Source organism: Diabrotica virgifera, chromosome 7 (assembly GCF_917563875.1).
Source record: "Diabrotica virgifera virgifera chromosome 7, PGI_DIABVI_V3a".
Lineage (NCBI taxonomy): Eukaryota > Metazoa > Arthropoda > Insecta > Coleoptera > Chrysomelidae > Diabrotica > Diabrotica virgifera.
Window position 1 is genome coordinate 95,504,787 of NC_065449.1, and position 21,518 is coordinate 95,526,304.

At 32.7% G+C, this 21,518-nt stretch overlaps 1 protein-coding gene across 1 annotated transcript; it reads left to right on the forward strand.

The window, feature by feature from the left end:
* Positions 1 to 13,836, forward strand: LOC126887851 (zinc finger protein 239-like). The gene is made up of 2 exons (XM_050655746.1): positions 1 to 323; positions 11,479 to 13,836. Exons 1-2 carry the CDS (start codon positions 80 to 82, stop codon positions 12,384 to 12,386), a joined length of 1,152 nt encoding a protein of 383 aa, XP_050511703.1. The 5' UTR covers positions 1 to 79; the 3' UTR covers positions 12,387 to 13,836.
* The last annotated feature ends 7,682 nt before the right edge of the window (positions 13,837 to 21,518 follow it).

Consider the following 21,518-nt stretch of genomic DNA (forward strand, 5'->3'; position numbering starts at 1 on the left):
CATCTGTTCCATTTGTTTGATTTGGTTTTTTATTAAAAACACAGATATTTGTTTTTGGGCCTAAATATAAAACTGAAATATGGAAATAACAAAAGAATTTTTAGAGAAGACTTATAAAATAGAAAAGGATGATCATATGGCGTGTGATAGTCCTTTCAGTACCTACAAAATTGAAATAAAGGATGAACCCAAGCAAGAAAATACATATTATGATGCATTTGAGTATTCAGAATTGAATGAATGCTCCCTAAACACTACTAAAGTAGAACAAGATGAATATAAATTTAAACTATTTGAAGAAAGTCAAACAACAAATGAGGAAGGTAAGTAATAAGCAAGCAAGCAATGGCCTTTAATTTAACCCAGCCTGAGAAACTTTTACACCCCTTGAAAATGAAATTCCGGTGATACCATTCATTGGGGTGAGCATGTAAGTGGGAATCACTCCCCCCCAACCCAATGCTCCAGACTATCTACTTACCCTCGAGAGCACTCTGATGTGCTATAAGGGCTCTCTATCATGTGGAAGTCCTGGGTACAAGGACCCCCACATGAAATCCTATTCTGATTAATGTACGATTCGCCCTATTCCGGTTATCTCTAGTGACGTATCATCAATCTATATGCTTGCTCGGACCCTGAGTTTGCGCTCTGGCATACATCCATATCAGTGACTCGGTGCTCGAGGATGTGGCCCCCTCTTGCCTGTTTTTGAGTTTTGTTGGTATTTTTCTGTGGCTTGTGCCTTTTGTTAGTGTTTTGTTAATTTTTTGCTCTTTTTGTAGATTTTTATGAGGGTTATCTGAAACTTATAAGATTAACATTAAAGTAAATGCACTGCGATGCTAAAGGTGAGCTTGTTGTCATCTTTTGATAGAGATACGATTATCTAGACTTTATTATTTATGTTTGCTATTTGTTGCTGTTTGGGTCTTCTGTGCTTCCATCTATAGTACACATCTTAGCTTAATAACTCTTGCAGGATCTGGTTTCGGTGACCTTCTAGCTCAACAAATTTTTATTCTGTTTATCAGTCTTAATTTTGTTTTCATAGCTAATTTGCTTTTTGTTTTTTTTTGTCTCGAAAGTTCGGATCACCCTGTGGCATTCTAGCATTTGTAAAATACTGAAATTAAATCCCAACTCTAGCCTCATGTTTTCTCAACATTCTGTTGTTTGATTCATTTGCTGATGTTGGACCATAAAAAAGTTAGGTACTTTAACAACTAGCCATGTTTTTTATCAATACAGGGTGTTTTTAAATAAGTATGGCAAACTTTAAGGGGTAATTCTGCATGAAAAAATAATGACAGTTTGCTTTATAAATGTATGTCCGCAAATGCTTCGTTTCTGAGATAGGGGGTGTTGAATTTTTTCTTACAAACTGACGATTTAGTTATTGCTTTAAAACCGGTTGAGATATGCAAATGAAATTTGGTGGGTTTTAAGACGTAGTTGTTGCACATTTTTTGGCATTCAATGAAGAATGTAATATTCACAATTGGCATGCATATGGGTAATACCCTGTCAAATAGCAACTTACCTCTACCTTATCTTTTGTATTTATTTGTACAATAGTTTTGCAAGCATCTTGCAGAGTTAAAATTGCTAGCAAATCTCTTAGCTTGTGTATTTTCTTTATTTTTAAATATTTAAATTTACTTTAAAGAAATTAAAAGTTGCCTCAAAGATTTTTTTTGTAATAAAATTTTTTGCATGTTCCTTGAGAGGCTACAGTAGCGAGCAACAGGTAGCAACAAACACGTTCCAAGATTGCGGCTCTAATTTTGAATATTTTGTCGAGATATTTGGCACACATATTCGTAATATAATAAAGAATGGCGGTACAGAGCCCAATTTCAGAAATATGTTAGTACATGGAAATTACTCTATTCGCGGTGTGCAAGTACTTGGAAGGGAAACGAGAAACGACCGTGCACGAGTCACGGAGAAATATTGCAACTATCTTAAATAATTCATATTGTCAATTGAAATTGTCAAATTGACGTACATTTCATACCTTCTGCCATTGAAGCAGAAAAATTATATATTGCTCCACAATATTGATATGATATGCAATTATTATATAAAGGTAAATTTAATTAATTGTATTTTGCTTGTAGTAGTTCATTTTAATAACTAATTTTATTTATTACATACGATTGTTTACGTTTTGATAACATAACCTGAATCTTATTTTTTCTTTTTTTTGGACTGTGGCCTTGACAATTATCCAGTAACTAGGACTAATATAATTGGCCAATATAATTAAAAGTGCGAATAAAGTTGCAGAGCGTAGAAATAGGGGTCGCTTTGCCGAACTTGCACAGTCCCAATAACTAAATAAAATATTGAAAAAAGGAGCTGTACCGCCATTAAGAAGAAAAAAAAACTTTCTTCAAATAAACTTTTTTATCCCATGCCTAGATTTTGTGTAATCTTGGAACTACTAAAATTTTTTATTTCTAACAAGAAATCAAACCTATAACTAAATAACTAATTAGGCTACATAGAGAAATTATCACTGTCATTTTGACAAACCTGCGTCAGATTTTCTCTAATCTGTTCTGTCATCTTTATCAATATCTGTTCAGTGCAGTAGTGTGTTACTTTAAGAATTCGTTATTGTTGTTTCATAGGAAAGTAGTGTTTATTGATAGTTAATTTATTATATATTTGTTGTTGTATAAGTTGTTGGCCTCTTTGAAAGAATAGATTGTTGTTAATTGTGAGTTTTAGTTATATGTAGGTAGGTAAGTATATTTTACGTAAAAATATTTCGAATTCTAATGCGAGTATATAAAGTTTTAGGAGGATTTTTTATTCTAAAAGTATTATCAATAGTTATCAAACGAAAAATAAAGTGAAACCTTCCAAGAAAAGAAAAAGTCCATTAAAAACCGTGCCAAAATTATGCGAAAATCAAAATTTGTTTCACTTCACAACAAAAAATGATTGTTTATTATTGTTTTATTATTAGATATTTAATGCAAATACCTTTCTGATAAACTGACAAAATGTGGGTTGGTTCCTTTATGCAGAACTACATCCAAGTGTTAACAAAAAATTTATTAAATTATTCGATTTCTAATCAGAAATTGTACTGTTACATACCAATAAGCAAAACTAATATACAGAGTGAGTCAAAATATAAATGCACTTATACAGAGTGAGTCTAATTTGGAATAAATTTAATATCTCAAATACTAATTGTTTTTTTTGAAAATTGCTCAGATCCGTCGATTAGTATTTCAAATTGTCCTTTTTGACGTACAATAATAATGTATACAGGGTGTCCCAATTTAGAGATACGACGTCATCGTTGATTTTCTTAAATGGCAACACTGTTATTTTGATAGCTATTTTGATAGGGTGTGTAAAGTTATACATAACTTCAAAATATCAAATTTTTATTCTCTACCATTTACAAGATAATAAAAAATAACAAAGTTATGTCTGTGATTTGGAATAAATTCAATAATTCAAATACTAATTGTTTTTTTTTTGAAAAATGCTCAGACCCGTCGATTAGTATTTCAAATTGTCATTTTTGACATACAATAATAATGTATACAAGGCGTCCCAATTTAAAGATATGACATCATCGTTGATTTTCTTAAATGTTAACACTGTTATTTTGATAGCTATTTTAATAGGGTATGTAAAGTTATACATAACTGCAAAATTTCAAATTTGTATTCCCTACCATTTACAAGATAATAGAAAATAACAAAGTTATAAAAAACAAGTAATCAAATAATAATTGAATTTAATTATTTCAATTAAGCAAATGTTCATAATGTTGCCCATTGACTATTTTACAATAATTGAGGGCAACATTATGAGCATTTGCTTAATTGAAATAATTAAATTCAATTATTGTTTGATTACTTGTTTTTCATAACTTTCTTATTTTTTATTATCTTGTAAATGGCAGGGAATAAAAATTTGAAATTTTGCAGTTATGTATAACTTTACACAGCCTATCAAAATAGCTATCAAAATGACAGTGTTGCCATTTAAGAAAATCAACGATGACGCATATCTCTAAATTAAGACACCCTGTCTGTATACATTATTATTGTATGTCAAAAAGGCCAATTTGAAATACTAATCGACGGGTCTGAGCATTTTTCATAAAAATGATCAGTATTTGAGATATTTAATTTATTCCAAATTACAGACTAACTCTGTATTTGACATATACATTTTAGGGTGGCAAAATTAAGTAAAACCCAAGTTAGGAGTTGAACAGTTTAATTTTATGTTATTTACAATCTTTACAAACACTAAATTAATGTTCTGCAAGCATATTTTTGCACAGTAAACACAAATGTGACAGCCTTTTCTATTCTTAGGTGGGGTAAAAAATCAGAAATGTGCAGCAAATACGACTAAATGTGAACTTTCATAAAAAGCATCACCAGTTACGAGTCTTGTGAAATACTGAAGGTATATGGGCGGACAACATACGGGGTCATCAGAATTACGCACATGTAAAAAAAATGTGCTGCGGGGTCACTGGCAACTCCACCTTGTGGTTCTAGAGTTAATTTGATCAACATCCATCCTTCTACATCCAACATTGAACATATTCCTCCCCTAATTTCTTCCAGTTTTGTCTGTCTTGGGCTTCCTACAACCAATTCCCAGCAATCCTTTTGACATTGTCTGTCCATCGTGAAGGTGGTCTACCTCGGCTTCTTCTGTCTGCTCGTGGTATTAAGAGTTAATTTAGGGGTTGTTAAATGACGGCTACCGTCCAGCCAGCTTTGCATTTCTTTTTTAGGATATCATGGAAGGGGTATGTGAAACATTTTTAAAATGCCTCAAATATCTACCCAAAAATCTCTACCAGCTCTCCTACTATGGTTTGTTTTTTAACCAAGAGGAGTGATTCAAATTTACCGCGCTGTATTGCTTGTTTGTAATTGGTCCAACCGCAGGCAAGTTTACTCCATTGCTATAAAATTTTGACACTAATGACATTTATCAAATTTTGACACTAGTGACATTTCATAGGTTAATTAAGTTATATCGGCAGTTTTTGTGTTTTCTGTGTGATTCCTTTAATTTTTAGATTGTTAGTCTGCTTTTATATAAAAAGCAGTTGTTTTTGGAAGTCTTTAGCGTCGTATTAATTTAATATAATATTTATGGATTACCGTTGAGGGCCGACTAGATCAACCAAAAAAGAAGATGTATTTGGTTATTATTCTAGTGACTTTCTTGGGTGTGAATCTGTCTTTTTAGGTTACTCCTCCTGGTTAAAAAATAAACTATAATAGACATTGAGTGTTGTAAACAAACTGCTCCAGCTGACCTGAAATTGTAATAAGTAAGATCCAATGGTGGCGTAAGCTTAGGAATATTAAGGCTCCACTTGAGGGCTTTAATTTTATTCATATTTATTACATTCCATTATTTCTGCAATAATTTGGACAACATTAAGTTGTTGGGTCCGAGAAAGCTACGGATATAATGAAAAGAAGGCTCATGAAGGTATGGCAGTGTTGCCATGTGTTCTTTGAATAAATCGGGAAAGAGCATGTGATATATTTATTAACATGGAAAAAATAAACTACATAAAATAACAAGAAAAAATTTTAATGTTCTCTAATTATGTCGAAATACCAAGATTTCAGTATCAATAATAAAGTTAACTAGTAAAAGATAAGTAAAATTCTGCTTTTTTAAGATTCTATTATATATTTTTAGTTTATTATTATCAATATAAAAATACATTTGTATAAATAATAAAGTTAAACAGTGAAAAACAAGTTAAAGAAATGGCCATAAAATTGATATCTACAGAACATCTGCGCAATCTGGCAAAGGCAAATTTAAATGTTCTGACTCTATTGCCAGATCTATCCACTAATCTATCAGGGCAATTGCTAAACAAAATTTCTAAACCTCGTTTTACACCTTGCAATTATACCTGCAAGACGCAAGAAAGTTGCAAAAAGGCATGCGCAGTATGTCGTCAGCTGATTGTTTTTTGCAACTTCTTGCAATTGCGCGATAATCGGTGTGGTGCCAGTTTCTGTGTAAGTTTTTATGCAAGTTCATCATCTACTTGGATAAATTCTTCTGTTAGAAAGAATATATTGCCCCTCTACTTGTTCAACCAAGTTCTTATCCACCATCTCTCTTCTCGGCGTTCTAAATTAGTAACTAAAAGGCTGGCTGCAGCAATAATAATAGGTTGCTGCCACTGGCTTTTTCCTTTGTATTTGGCTGTTTTTAATAGTCTTGGCATCTCGAAATTTACTAAATAATGTTAAATAAACAGCAATAAGGGTAAAAATTTCAACTTTAATTGCAAGCTGTAAAATCGCACATAGACCTTGCAATATACTTGCATGAAAGATAGTCATGCAAGAAATTGCAGTAAGTTTTCTTGCGAGTTGTAAAGCGGTCTTAATAATTTTAATACCAAAACAAACAACAAATATACAGGGTGAGGCAAATAAAGGGCCTATTAGAAATATCTCGAGAACTAAAGGCAACAGAATCATGAAAATTTGAATTAAGGGTTTCGAAGAGTCATCTATTTATCAATTATTTCATCAATGGTGTTTAACAATTTTGAGGATAGCATGCAGAACAGGACTGACGGCGATAGATACTCTTTGGGCATCGTTCACTTTAATATAAGAAGTATACAAAAAATTTTTCAGGAACTTCTAGTGTACATTGAAATGTCCAAAAACATGTTCGATGTTATAATTTTGTCAGAAACTAGAGAAATAACTGATCTTAGTAACTATATAATACCAGGTTTTACTATTCATTATAATGAATCATTAGCTAATAAATGTGATGGTGTTGTTGTTTATATTAGGAATAATTTAGGTGCCTCGGTAAATATATTACCCATCAATGAAAGTAAATTTTTAAGGGTTACCTTTTCTAGTAAAAAATTATCTAATACAATTTGCAAAATAGGTATAACGGCTTTTTATAGGCTTCCATCAACAGATATTAAACAATTTTTAGGCGATTTGGGTGAATATTTTGGAACAATACAAAAACAAAATATTGAAATATTTGCAGGTGATATTAATATTGATTTAAAAAAAAGAGATGAAGTTTATACAAACAGTTATTTGAATATATTAAATTCTAATGGTTTTGTTTCCTATATAAACAAGCCAACGAGAGTAACAATAAATACAAAATCAATCATTGATCATATATTTATAAAAACACAAGCTAATCTAAAACAGCAAATTAGTATTGATCCGTTCGTTTTTCACACTGACATGACTGATCACTTCACTCCAGCCGTTTTGGTAAATAATCAAACTAAAAAAAACCCTACACCTGAATCTCCAGTCATAATTAAAAACCTTAATATCGGAAAACTACAACAGCTTCTAAAAAATGAACAGTGGAATGATATTTATATAAACAAAATAGATTCTCAAGTTGCATATGATACATTTATAAATAACTTAAATAATTACATACCAACCTCTACGGAGGTAAAAAGTATGAATAAAAAAATATCAAAAATAAAACCCCTGGATAACGGTGGGGCTGGTATCGTCAATCAAACGACGAGATTTTCTTAAAAAGAAATTATTAAAACAATTTTCACCAGCACTTAATGCTGAATATAAAAATTATAGAAACAAACTTAATAGTCTACTAAAAAAAACCAAGAATGACTTTTATCAAAATAAAATTCATGAAGCTGGTGGAAACACAAAAAAAATGTGGAATATTATAAAAATGATATCTCTGGTCGGAATCAAAAATCTAAAAACATTGAACACATATCAATTGTTAATGACAATATAACTGTAAGTAATAACAAAGAAAAAGCAGATATGTTTAATAATTTCTTTTCTAATATTGGTGCTGATATGGCAAATAGAATACCGGTGACAAGTATACCTGATAATTTTATTGCTAATGATAAGGTTGAATCTAGCTTATTCTTAAAACCAGTAACTAAAAATGAAGTAACAATACTAATATCAAAGTTAAAAAATAACTGTGCACCTGGACCAGATAAATTGTATGCTAAAACAATAAAAAATATCCATGATCTAATCTCACAGCCTTTAACTCATATTATAAATTTGTGTTTTCAAAGTGGTAAAATACCACTACAATGGAAAGAATCTACAGTCACCCCCATTTTTAAATCCGAAAATTCGAGTAAACTGAACAACTATAGGCCCATTTCTTTAATAAATAATTTTGCTAAAATATTTGAAATGGCCCTAAAAGAAAGGTTGCTTGAATTTTTTCATATAAATAAGGTTATTTCAGATAAGCAATTTGGTTTTGTAAAAAAATCAAGTACAGAAAGGGCTGTAGTTGACCTACTGGAGAAAGTGATAGGAGCTGTGGATGAATCATTGAAATGCGTAGTGGTTTTCCTTGATTTAGCTAAGGCGTTTGACACGGTCTCTCATAAAATTCTCTTAGATAAACTAAGTAATTATGGGGTTAGGGGAATTGCACTAAATCTAATAGCAGATTATTTGTCGGAAAGAGCTCAACGAGTAAAAATTGGCCCAGAATTAAGTTCTGAAACTACAATAAAATTCGGAGTACCACAAGGAACAGTATTAGGACCGCTTTTATTTAATATTTATCTGAACAATATCACAAGAATTAATAGTTTCAACGGCCACATTGTTTGTTATGCCGATGACACAGCAATATTATTTATGGGGAAAACATGGGAGGAGGTTAAAACCAGCTCTGAAATGAACCTAAAACAGCAAAACTTATGGCTAAAATTTAACAAACTGACTTTAAATATTAATAAAACAAAATATATCGCCTTTAGCCCAACAATTGTTGACCAACCTACAAATTTTCATATAAAATTGCATAACGCAAAATGTCAAGGACAAAATTGTGACTGTTCTTCAATAGAAAAAGTTTTCTCTATAAAGTATTTAGGTGTCTTCATAGATCAACATTTACGTTGGTCAGACCATATCACTCATGTCAGTAAACGAATAAGGGCTCTAATGCATAAATTTTATATCTTAAGAGATATTCTACCCAGGAAAAAATTAATCATGGTTTATAACTCGCTTGCAGAATTAGTCTTAAGATATTGTATTGTAGCATGGGGTGGCGCGTTTAACAAAACTCTTAACATTTTAGAAACAGTTCAAAATACTCTATTAAAAATAATTTTTAAAAAAAGAAAACTGCATCCAACAAAAAAATTATATGATGAATCCGAGATATTTAGTGTTAAATCCCTCTACATCTACAACTGTGTTTTAAATGTTTATATAAACTCAAAAAAATTTAAATTTCAAAGCAGCCGATTAACTCGATCAGTAACAAATATGGATATTAGTATTCAGCAGTTCAAAAAATCAGTAACACAAAGATCCCTAATGTTCTTTGGACCTAAATTTTATAACATAATTCCTATACATATCAAACAAGAACCTAAATTATTTAAATTTAAAAAATACATAAAAACCTATCTAAAAACCCACTTACAATTATTTTTGGACGCAATGTCTTAATGTATGAACGACAGCATAAACAGAGTAGAATTTGGGTGTATATTGGTATTATAATTAACAAAGTATTCAGCAGCTAGAGAGGTTTACCGTCCGTCTTGTTCTGTTGCATTATCTCTTCGATAGTTAGGTATGTTACTTCTTAGTTCCAACCTTAATACTACTTTTATGTACAATTTATACAGTTTCGATTGACATAGTACAGTGCAAAACAGGCAACTCTTGCCTAGGCATGGTGCTGAGTCAGTCGATACTAATAATAATATAAGATCTAAATGTAAAATGTTGTACACAAATATTTATGAATAAATTTGAATTTGAAATTTGAATTTGAAATTTAATGAAAATATTTTTATCTATTTGCTACTTCCAGTTATACCGGAAGTTGCTTATAACTTCGTTTTTTTAATGGTATGTTTTTATATTTTTGATTCTCTTCGATGTCTTATTTCTTAAAATATGAGGATTTGTAATGTTATACAGGGTATTTTAAAAAATAATTACGTTTTTTATTAATTTCGTAGCAATATTCACACCCTGTAGAATTGTAGTAGTTTGACATCTAAAACTCTACTTACGTTTAAATGATTTTTAATATAGTCTACTATTGTTAAGAATCATTAGTATAGCTAAATTTTTAATTTTAGTATACAGGGTTGGTCGAAACTCGGAATGAGTATTTTCTGAGTTTTCTTAAATGGAACACCCTATATTTTAGTATTGTAATGAAATTATATTTTATGGTACTTTTTTATTTCTTAAGCATTCCCTATACCTAACTGCTTTAATTTGTGCTTAATTGTTAATCGCACCAACAATCTTAACTACGTAGGTATTTTGATAGCTAAACCATTATTGGTAATTTTAAGGATCAGTCTGGATTAATATCTATTTCAAAAATGAATAACCATTTTCAATTTCGTTGCAAAACGAAAATACAGCCGAACCATATTCCAGTCCAATCAGAGAGTGCTGCAAGCACCTCTACCGGTTTCGAAACTTATTAGTCTCTCATCAGGAGGCACATATGCTGCTCTCCCTGATCCAACCAAAACAAACCCCAGCGTGCAGTCCCGAATTGCAACGAACGAAATGGCATAGATGCCCTAGCGGCAACTGCTAGCAAAAGACTAAGTTTTCACTCTAATGGCATATAACATATCCCACCAGAATTAAAAAAAAAAAAAATATCTATTTCTGAAAAATTATTCGTGATTGAATTTTTTCACGGCCAACCTAATAAAATTTTATAAATAACTCACAAATTAAAGCAATTAGGTATAGGGAATACTTATAAAATAAAAAAGTACCATGAAATATCATTTCATTACAATACTAAAATACAGGGTGTTCCATTTAAGAAAACTTAGATAATATTCATTCCGAGTTTCGACCAACCCTGTATACTAAAATTTCAAAATTAGCTATACTAATGATTTTTAACAATAGTAGACTATATTAAAAATCACTTGAACGTAAGCAGAGTTTATAATGTCAAGCTATTACAATTCTACAGGGTGTGAATGTTGCTACGAAATTAATAAAAAAACGTAAATATATTTTAAAATACCCTGTATAATATTACAAAACCTCATATTTTAAGAAAGAAGATATTGAGGAGAATCCAAAAATGTAAAAATATACAGGGTGTCCCATTTAAAAAGACGAAGTGATAAGAAACTTCCGGTATAACCGGAAGTTGCAAAGAGATGAAAATATTTTCATTTAATAGATCATCCTTCAAAACCCCTCCATTCCAAGTTTCATGATTCTGTTGCCTTTAGTTCTCGAGATATTTCTAATAGGCCAGTTATCTGCCTCGTCCTATATATGGCAAGACTACCAAATTGGAATATTTTGTTCTGTGAAAATCACGTCTAGTCATCTTGCAGCTAACTTCTCGGACCCCACAACTTGTTGTAAATGTCCTTTCCAGTAAAATGTTTATAGTTGCTTTGTATTTTAGGTTATTCCCAGGAGAATAAAATGAAAACTATTGAAATTTTACCTGCACATTCATTTAATAAAGGAAGCTGTAAGGATGGACAGTCTCAAGCAAAAATATTAAATAAAAAGATAAAAGTTAGGACTGGACAAAGGCTTAGCAAGTGTGAAATTTGTTTTAAGCAGTTTAGCAATGCAAGTAATTTGAAACCACATTTAAGATTGCACACAGGAGAAAAACCTTACAAGTGCGAAATATGTTTTAAACAGTTTAGAAATGCAAATAATTTGAGAACACATTCAAGATTGCACACAGGAGAAAAACCTTATAAGTGTGAAATATGTTTTAAACAGTTTAGAAATGCAAGTAATTTGAGAACACATTATTTAAGATTGCACACAGCAGAAAAACCGCACAAGTGCGAAATTTGTTTTAAGCAATTTAGTCAATCATCTTATCTGAAAATTCATTTGAGGATGCACGCTGAGGAAAACCGTTATAAGTGTGAAACATGTTTTAAACAGTTTAGAGATGCAAGTAATTTGAGAACACATTTAAGATTGCACACAGGAGAAAAACCTTTCAAGTGCGAAATTTGTTTTAAGCAATTTAGTCAAGCAGTAAATTTGAAAATACATTTGAGAGTGCACGCTGGAGAGAAACCTTATAAGTGTGAAATATGTTTTAAACAGTTTATAGATGTAAGTAATTTGAAAACACATTTAAGATTGCACACTGGAGAAAAACCTTACAAGTGTGAAATTTGTTTTAAGCAATTTAGTCGAGGACAAAGTTTGAAAAGACATTTGAGAGTTCACACTGGTGAAAAACCTTATAAATGTGAAATATGTTTGAAGCAGTTTACTCAGACAAATTCTTTGAAAAAACATTTGAAGACTCACAGTGGAACGAAAACTTTACAAGTGTGAAATTTATTTTAAGGCGATATGCCAGATAGCCAGATTAACCCTTTCAGTCAGGGCCGGATTTAAGGGAGGGCAGCTGCCCGGGGCCCCCACACTCCGAGGACCCCCACAAAGCGTCAAACGTAAAAAATATCAGCAAATTATTCACATAGAATTATTTTTGTTTTATGCAAACATTTGTGCCGCCCAATCTCAGAATTTAGTTCCAGAAGCTGCAGCTGAGTGTTGACCTGCTGCCACAGCATTATTTGATTCCTTAGAAGAATTATATGTATTTTTGTCATCTAGAAGTGATGCCGCAAAATCACTAGTTAAAGGTCAAAATCACTATCAGATTAAAGAAGAATTATCCAAAATTTCAGAAGACGGTGAGCAACAATTTAAAACTCGTAGCGATACAAATGGTTTGTGTAATCGAATGTGTTTACTGGAAACAGGAAAATTTGCAATATTTTGGAATTAAATCTTAGAGAAAACAAATAGCTCAAGTCATATTCTTCAAGATTCAAATATTGCCTTAAGTCAGGATCTGCGGCGGCACTTAGATCACTTAAAGAAATTATACAGTCAAGACGGGACATTTTCGAAATATATGGGACGCGAGACGCGATGGTAGTGGAAATCAAGACTATCCGACACATAGAAAACGACCACAGAATATTCGACGGACTCCACTGAATTATGGAACATTTCAAGAGACTGAAATGACAACATCAGAGAAATTTAGGACTCAAAATTTTATCGCTATTATAGATGACCTCATCACCTCTATTAAGTCATAGGCTTTCAACAGAATCTATTCATTCCAATTATTTTGGATTTTTACATTATTTGGAAAATTTAACTCCCAATGAAATTGAAGCTCACTCACTAAAGCTTACCGACATTTACAGCAATTATTTAGATGAAATCCTAGATGTCGAACTAGTACAATTTATAGAATTTTTCAATTCAATTCAATTTTTCAATTTTTTCAAGGCAATCAGCTGATCAAATATAAGCAAAGAACTTCAAATGTACCGACTGCTAGAAGAAGAGAATGTGAATGATACTTTTCCAAACGTTGAGGTGACACTTTGTTTATGTTTAGTTCTGATGCAGTGGGGAGAGGTCATTCTCAAAACTTACATTAATTAAAAATTAACTTCGGTCTATCTGCGCCAAGAGCCTTTGAATAATTTCTCTATAATGAGCATTGAACACGATTTCTTATAGCAATTAGACATGTCCGACATAATCAAGGAATTTTAAATTAAAAATCTCGAAAAGTACGCGGGCTTTAATAACCATACATCTTACTATGTGTAGAGAATTATATTTTATTGATACTATGTTCCAAAAGGCCATCGATCGAAGTCTTTAGCCATACTATGTTTACTTTTAATATTTTACTATAACAAGTTACAGCTCTTGTATTTTTTATTATTTAAAAATATAGACATTTATAAAAGTAGATCAACATTTTTTTAATGGTAGGACCAATTATGCCCAGGGGCCTCCACTGCCTTAAATCCGGCTCTGCTTTCAGTGCGGCGTTGAATAGTAAGGAGTTGCGCTGTGCGGCCATGCTCTGGTTGATTAAAAGTTAATGGGACGAGATCGCACCGGTGCGCCTTTCGCATTTTATCAAAAATGAACAAAGCGCACCGGTGCGCTTTCCGCATTGAAAGGGTTGGGAACCGGATATCTTAAAAGCCATTAAACTTCATCTTGCTTTCTACACAACCAACCTGCTTCAGTATTTTATGATGGATTTACCAACACAAGCGTTAAACTCTTTTTGGCTTCCGAAAGGCTTCCTACTAACGCCCGGTTTCATAATTAACTAAAGTGAACATTAACTAAAGTTCTCTTTAAAGTTGACATTTACCCATAGGAATTGCATTGTAAACGTACCAACTTAAATTTGAAGTCCACTTTATTATGAAATCGAGCGTTAGACTGAAGATCTACGAAAAATTCTTCTAGAATTTAACGATGCCCATGGAATTGGTCCAGATGAGGTGGAAGCTGATCTTGCTGTTAAGTATAGGTTGGCTACAGTGTACTTATGACTTTTGTCAACGTCAAAATTTTGTAAGCAAGACAAGATGGTTGTATTATGTTGATTTAAATCATAAAGAGGTAATCCATTAATAATAAACTTATTTTATCATTTCTAAACTAAATATTGAAAAGGTTATGGGCCCAGCTGACTCCTTGACAAATAAAAAAAGTATAAATTAAGAAAACGTGATTACCTTGAAAGATGTTTGCCGGTCAACAATTTCCGATTCTCTCAGGAGAGAATTTTAACAGTTGGAAGTTTCGTGTTAAGAACTTATTAAATGAAAAGAAAGTTTTACCAGTGATTCAAAGTTTAGATCCAACAGATGACGATTCAAAAGCAAAATCCATTATAGTTCAATGTGTGGCAGATAAACATTTATACATTATAAAAGTTGCCAAAACCGTCAAAGAAATGATGAAAGCACTTAAGAGGTATTCGAAAGAAAAAGTATATTCACCAAGCTTACATTAAAAAAGAAGCTATTGACTTTGAAGTGTAAAAGAGATCAAAAACTGGAAGACCATTTTATGAATTTTGACAAAAAGAGTACTGGAAGGTGTAAGTAGTAAGACAGATGAATCAGACAAAGTATGCCATCTTCTTTTAACCCTTAATGAAGAGTATAAAGCTGTAATTACCGCAATAGAAACATTAAATACTGAGGTAACTATGTAGTTTGTTAAATCTAGATTATTGGATGAAGAAATTTGATAAAAACAAATCACCTAATATGAGCAATGAGGCAGAATTGAAAGTAACTGATATTAAATGCTTCAAATGTGGTAAAATGGGCCATAAATCATATGAGTGTAGAAACAGAACTACTAACCGGACTAGAGAAAGTAGTAGTTCCAGAAGACATGAATTTTATAAGAGTGCCAATACAAATAGAAGTAACTCTGAGCGTACAGGTTATGTAGAAGAAGAATTAGGTTTTATTGCGATAACTTCCATTAATGAAGTTGAAAACCAAAAAATGTCCAGTGGTGAAGAAATGATGCAAAATGAAGAGACAGTTTATCCTGCAATGAACTGTGGGACACTTAATGAGGTAAATTTTGTTTTAGATTCAGGTTATACACAAAATTTTTTATCAGAGCGTGAAATTTGTTTTAAGCAATTTAGTCAAGCAGGTCATTTGAAAATACAATTGAGAGTGCACGCTGGAGAGAAACCTTAGAAGTGTGAAATATGTTTTAAACAGTTTATAGATGCAAGTAATTTGAAACCACGTTTAAGATTGCACACTGGAGAAAAACCTTACAAGTGTGAAATTTGTTTTAAGCAGTTTACTCTAGGACAAAGTTTGAAAAGACATTTGAGAGTTCACACTGGTGAAAGACCTTATAAATGTGAAATTTGTTTGAAACAGTTTTCTCAGCCAAAAACTTTGAAAAAACATTTGAAGATTCACAGTGAATCAAAAACTTTACAAGTGTGAAATTTGTTTTAAGAGGCTACAGTAGCGCTTCATCAATACGGAAAACGCTTTAATTTTTAATATTTTGTCGAGATATTTAGCACACATATTCGTAATATAGTAAAGAATGGCGGTACAGAGCCCAATTTGAGAAATATGTTAGTACATAAAATATGTGGAAATTAATAACTAAATACAATTAAAAAAAAAACGAGCCTGTACCGCCATTAAGAAGAACAAGAAAATACACTTATTTCGTCAAATAAACTTTTTTATCCCATGCCTAGATTTTGTGTCTTATTGGAACTACTAAAATTTTTTATCTCATAACAAGAAATCGAACATATTATAACTAAATAACTGATTAGGCAACAGAGAAATAGTCACTGTCATTTTGACAAACCTGCGTCAGATTTCTAAGTAATAGCACGATTCTCTTATCTGTTCTGTTAGCTGTATCGATATCTCTTCAGTGCAGTAGTGTATTATTTTAAGAGTTCGTTAGTGTTGATCCGAAGTAGTGTTTATTTTGTACTTAATTTATTATATTTTTGTGTTATAGAACTAAGTTGTTGGACTATTTTAAAAAATAGGTTATTGTTAAATGTGAGTTTTACTTATATGTAAGTACGGTATGTGTCAGGTGCCGAAACGTACTTAGTGGTTTCCGAACGTCGGTATAACGTTTGAGTATGTCGTGATAATGTTAGCTGCTTCAGAATGGTTTTCAGTTTTGCAGAAAAAAATTTTATGGGGAGTACTATTTTCGGTCATACGGAAAAGGTCACGAAAACGGTCTAAGCTTAAAATCAACAATGGTTTCAGCAGGACGCCGCCAGATGCATACATATGGGGAATGCTGAATGAGTCCGATAGATCTACTGTCTGCCATTTCGGAATTGCGGACTATAAAGATTTTTTTGTGCCGGAGGCAGCGGCGGATCTAAAAATTTGCCTTGGGGGCAAAATTTTCCTTAGGGGAACTTCCAATAACCCAACGAAAAAAAGACATAAATAACTTATAAGCATCAAGTTCCCTTAATTTTTCTAACTAGCGTGTTTATTGGGTTGAATTTGTCTTTCTATGGTTTCGGTTTCATGTCAGCTAATATATTTTTTATGTTAAACAATTTTTTTCTTTAATTATGGACCTTGTTAGGGGGGAAATTTCCTCATTTTGCCTCCCCGTAGATCCGTCACTGGCCAGAGGGTTTTAAAATCTGTCTTATCGGGAACGTGCGTGGTCGTGAATAATGTTTGCAAGGCTATATCATGTATACCAGATATACAGCGTGTCTACTTAAGTTGGAAACATATGGGAAACTTTTTTGTTATTCATTTTACGAAAAAAAGTTATTCTTTATAAAAGTTCTGCATGCTTAAAACCTAAGATTCTATCATCAGATATCAAATTTTGTCAATATTATTCGCCCCGTGCGTCTCCCCTCTATTTACAGTCACGTGACACGCTGTCAGATTTTGTAAGGACGTTTTAACATTGAGTTTTGTGGGATTTTTTTGTTAAACTTGAATATTTTATTTTGTAGTGATAATAACCGAATAAAATTGTTAGAATTCATTAGTTATTAATTTATAGTGTAATTTATAGTGTAACAAAATATTTTCTTTTTCGTTAACAAAGATTTATTGACATAAACTGCGATAGTGAGGTTATGTATACATAATCAAACTGTTGGAAAGTGAAGAATTTATATCAGATTAAGAGCGTTTTTATTTTCTGTTTATAATAATACACCATATCACTAGCGTGACACGGTATTTTTTTAAATGTCCTATTTAATCATACGAAAGCGTCCTTACAAAATTTCAAAAAACCGCCACCATGAACAGGTCGGTCGACTTTGATTTGACACTTTGTTAACGCTCGGAACCAATACGAGGTATGTCAAGAAATATGAACTTCGTTCAAGAGTAAAGTACCTTTATTTCTCTCAATATCGAAAATTCTTATTATGAAAAGTTGTTTGGAAATAAAAACTAAGATCAAATATGCAATTACATGCTTCTAATGGGAAAACATTATTTTCCAAATTTTTCTCAAATTTATTGATACTTCGTTTTTATTTATTACACATACGATAACTCTTTTATTATTACTTTTACGAAAAAAAAAATATTTCTTTATAAAAAGCTCTGTATGTCCTAAGACCGAAGATGCAACCATCAGATATCGCATTTTATTAATTTTATACGAGGTACCTATGTCAAAATATGAACAAACGCAGCAGAGGACGACCACCAACACGCTGGATGGACGACATAAACCGAATATCCAAGAAATGGCAACAAGAAGCACAGAACCGTGAAGAGTGGCGAAGAATGGGAGAGACCTATGTCCAGCAGTGGACAGAAGAGGTTGTATGATGATGTCGAAATATATGAATTTCACTCAAGAGTAAAACCTTTATTTTTCACAATATTGAAAACGGTTATTAAAAAAGTTGTTTATAATTACACACTATGTTTCAATATGCAATTACATCCTTCTAATTGAAATATTGTGAAATATAAAGGTACTATAATCTTGAGCGAATTTCATATTTTTTGACACACCTCGTATAAAATTAATAAAAGTTGATATATCATGGTTGTGTCTTAGATTGTAGACCATGCAAAGCTTTTTATGAAGAATAACTTTTTTCCGTAAAATGAATAATAAACGAGTTATCATATTTGTAATATGTAATTAAAAACGATGTTGGGTATCCATAAATTTGAGAATTGTTTTTTTTTTCAATTAGAAGCATGTAATTGCATATTTGATCTTAGTTTTTAATTCCAAACAACTTTTATCATAAAAATGTTCGATATTGAGAGAAATAAAGGTACTTTACCCTTGACCAAAATTCATATTTTTTGACATACCTCGTATAATATTGAGAAAATTTTATATCTGATGATTGAATCTTAGGTTTTGGGGCATGCAGAACTTTTTATAAAGAATAACTTTTTTTCGTAAAATTAATAATAAAAATGTTTCCAACTTAAGTAGACACGCTGTATAAATAACCATAAACATTTCAATATTCATTTCAGTACTTAAGTTAGATTTATAGGTTGACGTAGCGTAGGTAGACGTAGACGTAACGTAACGTAGATGCACTGGAAAAGTTCAACACCGTATTTTGTGTACTCTTGTTTATAAATGAACGTAAGCGCATGACGGGAGTAAGAGAAACGTAACGGAACGGAAGAGATGGCAAACTTTCATCTTTTACAGTGCGTTTCTTCCGTCTAGGTAATCATAAGGAAGAATTTTGTTCTGTCACTCAAAGTGCCAAAGTGGACCCGTCCCCTCATTCCTTTTGTAAAGTTGTTTGTCAACATATTCGAATTTTGTTAATTATTTGTTACAATGGATGTTATATGTTAAGATGTTATTAATTTAATAAAAGTATATCATAGTGTAGTTTCAATATTTTAGATAAATATGAGTTGTTTATTAGCCTGTTAATTCGGGGTTAATGCCAATGGCCATTAGTTGTCGAGGCATTAGCTAAATGAAAAAAAAAATCGGGGTTATCCACACTAACACATAATATACGATAATTAAATCCAATGAACATTTTAAAAACCAGTAAATGAAACAACATAGTTGGAAATTCCACGGCACCAAGGAGCATACCTTCGTTTATTTCCTAATCCATTGTAACACAAAACGGATAAAAATATTATAATAAATAATACTATAAATAAATAAACACAAAATTTTTCGGATACAATTAGCGTCTCTTTGCAAAGACAATGACGTCGACTTTGCAAAGTGACAAGACAACTTACTCAACACACACACTACACATGACACTAGGTACCTAACTGTAAAAATTTACCGTACCTACCATGCCAATGGCCATTAGTTGTCGAGGAATTAGCTAAATAAAAAAAAACAAAATTTTGATTACGGTTCATTTTTATGGCGCGTCCGCATTGGTAAATTTTTCGTGCGTACCAGTTGTTCGTCGCAAATATTTGCGTGCTCGAAGTAAATTATGCTAGTGTGGACGTGTTCGTCGCATAAAACGAACGCAAGAATTTTCGACGCACACAACGCACACGATCCATCGTTTGTCAGTATTCGAGCGAAATCAAATGATTTGCGTCGCATTCGTTTTCCAGTGTGGACGCTGCTGTTCTTGGTACAGTGTGTGTTTTTGTTTGTTTCTTTGTTTACAACATCGATTGAGTTAATAGTGTGGGCTTATTATAGACGAGGGCATTTAGCACAAAATAAATAGATTTTTAAATACAGCACCTAGAGACTTGCAGTTTTTTGCATTATGTTCAGGATGACGTCAGAAAAAAAGTCTACTATTCAAGAATGGGTGGAAATGCATAATTGCACTGTAAAGTGCATAAAAATATAAAAATAAAGTCAAAATCAATATACTAAGGAACAAAATTTATTATTTGGGGGGTTCTTAGGGTCACTGAATACGATTACGCCATCAGAACTGACCACCGCCGGATCACCTGGTGCTCAAGGTCACGGCAAGAGACGTCACCTTCTGGAGCTTCGATTGTTTTCGGCATTAAATCCATGCAAACGGATTACTCACGAGTCATAAGGTTCGTTAACTACGAATATGCCATCAGAATTGACCTCCGGAGTGCCTGGTGCCCAGGGTCGCTACTAAGGCACGTCATCTGGAGTTTCAAGGGATTTCGGCACTAAATTGATGTAACTGGATTCGGGGGGATTTTGAGGTAGATAAACACGAACATGCCATCATAACAGACATCTGGATCACCTGGTGCCCAAGGTCATTGCAAGGGACGTCATCTTCTGGACTTTCGAGGGCTTTTGGTATTAAATTAGTGCAAACGGATTACTCGGGGGGTTTTTGAGGCCGCCAAACACGAATATGCTATCAGAATAGACCATTGGATTACCTGGTGCCCGAGGTCACTGCAAGGGACGACATCTTCTGGAGTTTCGTGTGCTTTCGGTATTAAATTGATGCAAACGGATTACTTACGGATTTTTGGGGTCACTAAACACGAATATGCCATCAGAATTGAGTTTTCGGAGTAGCTGGTGCCCAGGGTCGCTACTAGGGCACGTCATCTTGTGGGGTTTTGAGGGTTTTCGGCATTTAGTTGATGCAAATGGATTACTGGAGGATTCTTGAGGTCGCTAAATACGAATATGCCATAAGAACCGACACCCTGTGCACCTGGTGTCCAAGGTCACTGCAAGAAACGTCATCTTCTGAAGTTTTGAGGGATTTCGGCATTAAATTGATGAAAACGGGGGTAACTTTTAAAGTCGTTAAACACGAACATGCGATCAAAACAGACCATCGTAGCACCTGGTGCCCGCGCGGTCACTGCAAGGGGCGTCACCCTCTCCCGGTGAGGTTTTTCGGTATTATATTGACGAAAACCAATTACTTATAAGTTTTTTGAGGTTATTGAACACGAACATGCCATCAGAACAGACACCGGACCAGCTGGTGCCCAGGGTACGCCATCTTCTGGAGTTTCGAAAGTTTTCGGTACTAAATTGTTTCAAACGAATTACTCATGGCTTTTTGGGGTTGCTAAATACGAATACGCCGTTAGAACACACACTGGAGCACCTGCGTGCCCAAGTCACCTTATCTCCTGAAGTTGCGTGAGTTTTCGGTACCAAATTCATGCAAAC

What these genes read in the sequence shown, in the direction of transcription:
- LOC126887851 (XM_050655746.1), top strand. Translation starts at nt 80, where the DNA reads ATGGAAATAACAAAAGAATTTTTAGAGAAGACTTATAAAATAGAAAAG. An exon ending in TCAAACAACAAATGAGGAAG is followed by an intron (nt 324 to 11,478) that starts GTAAGTAATAAG and finishes TTTGTATTTTAG; the next exon opens with GTTATTCCCAGGAGAATAAA.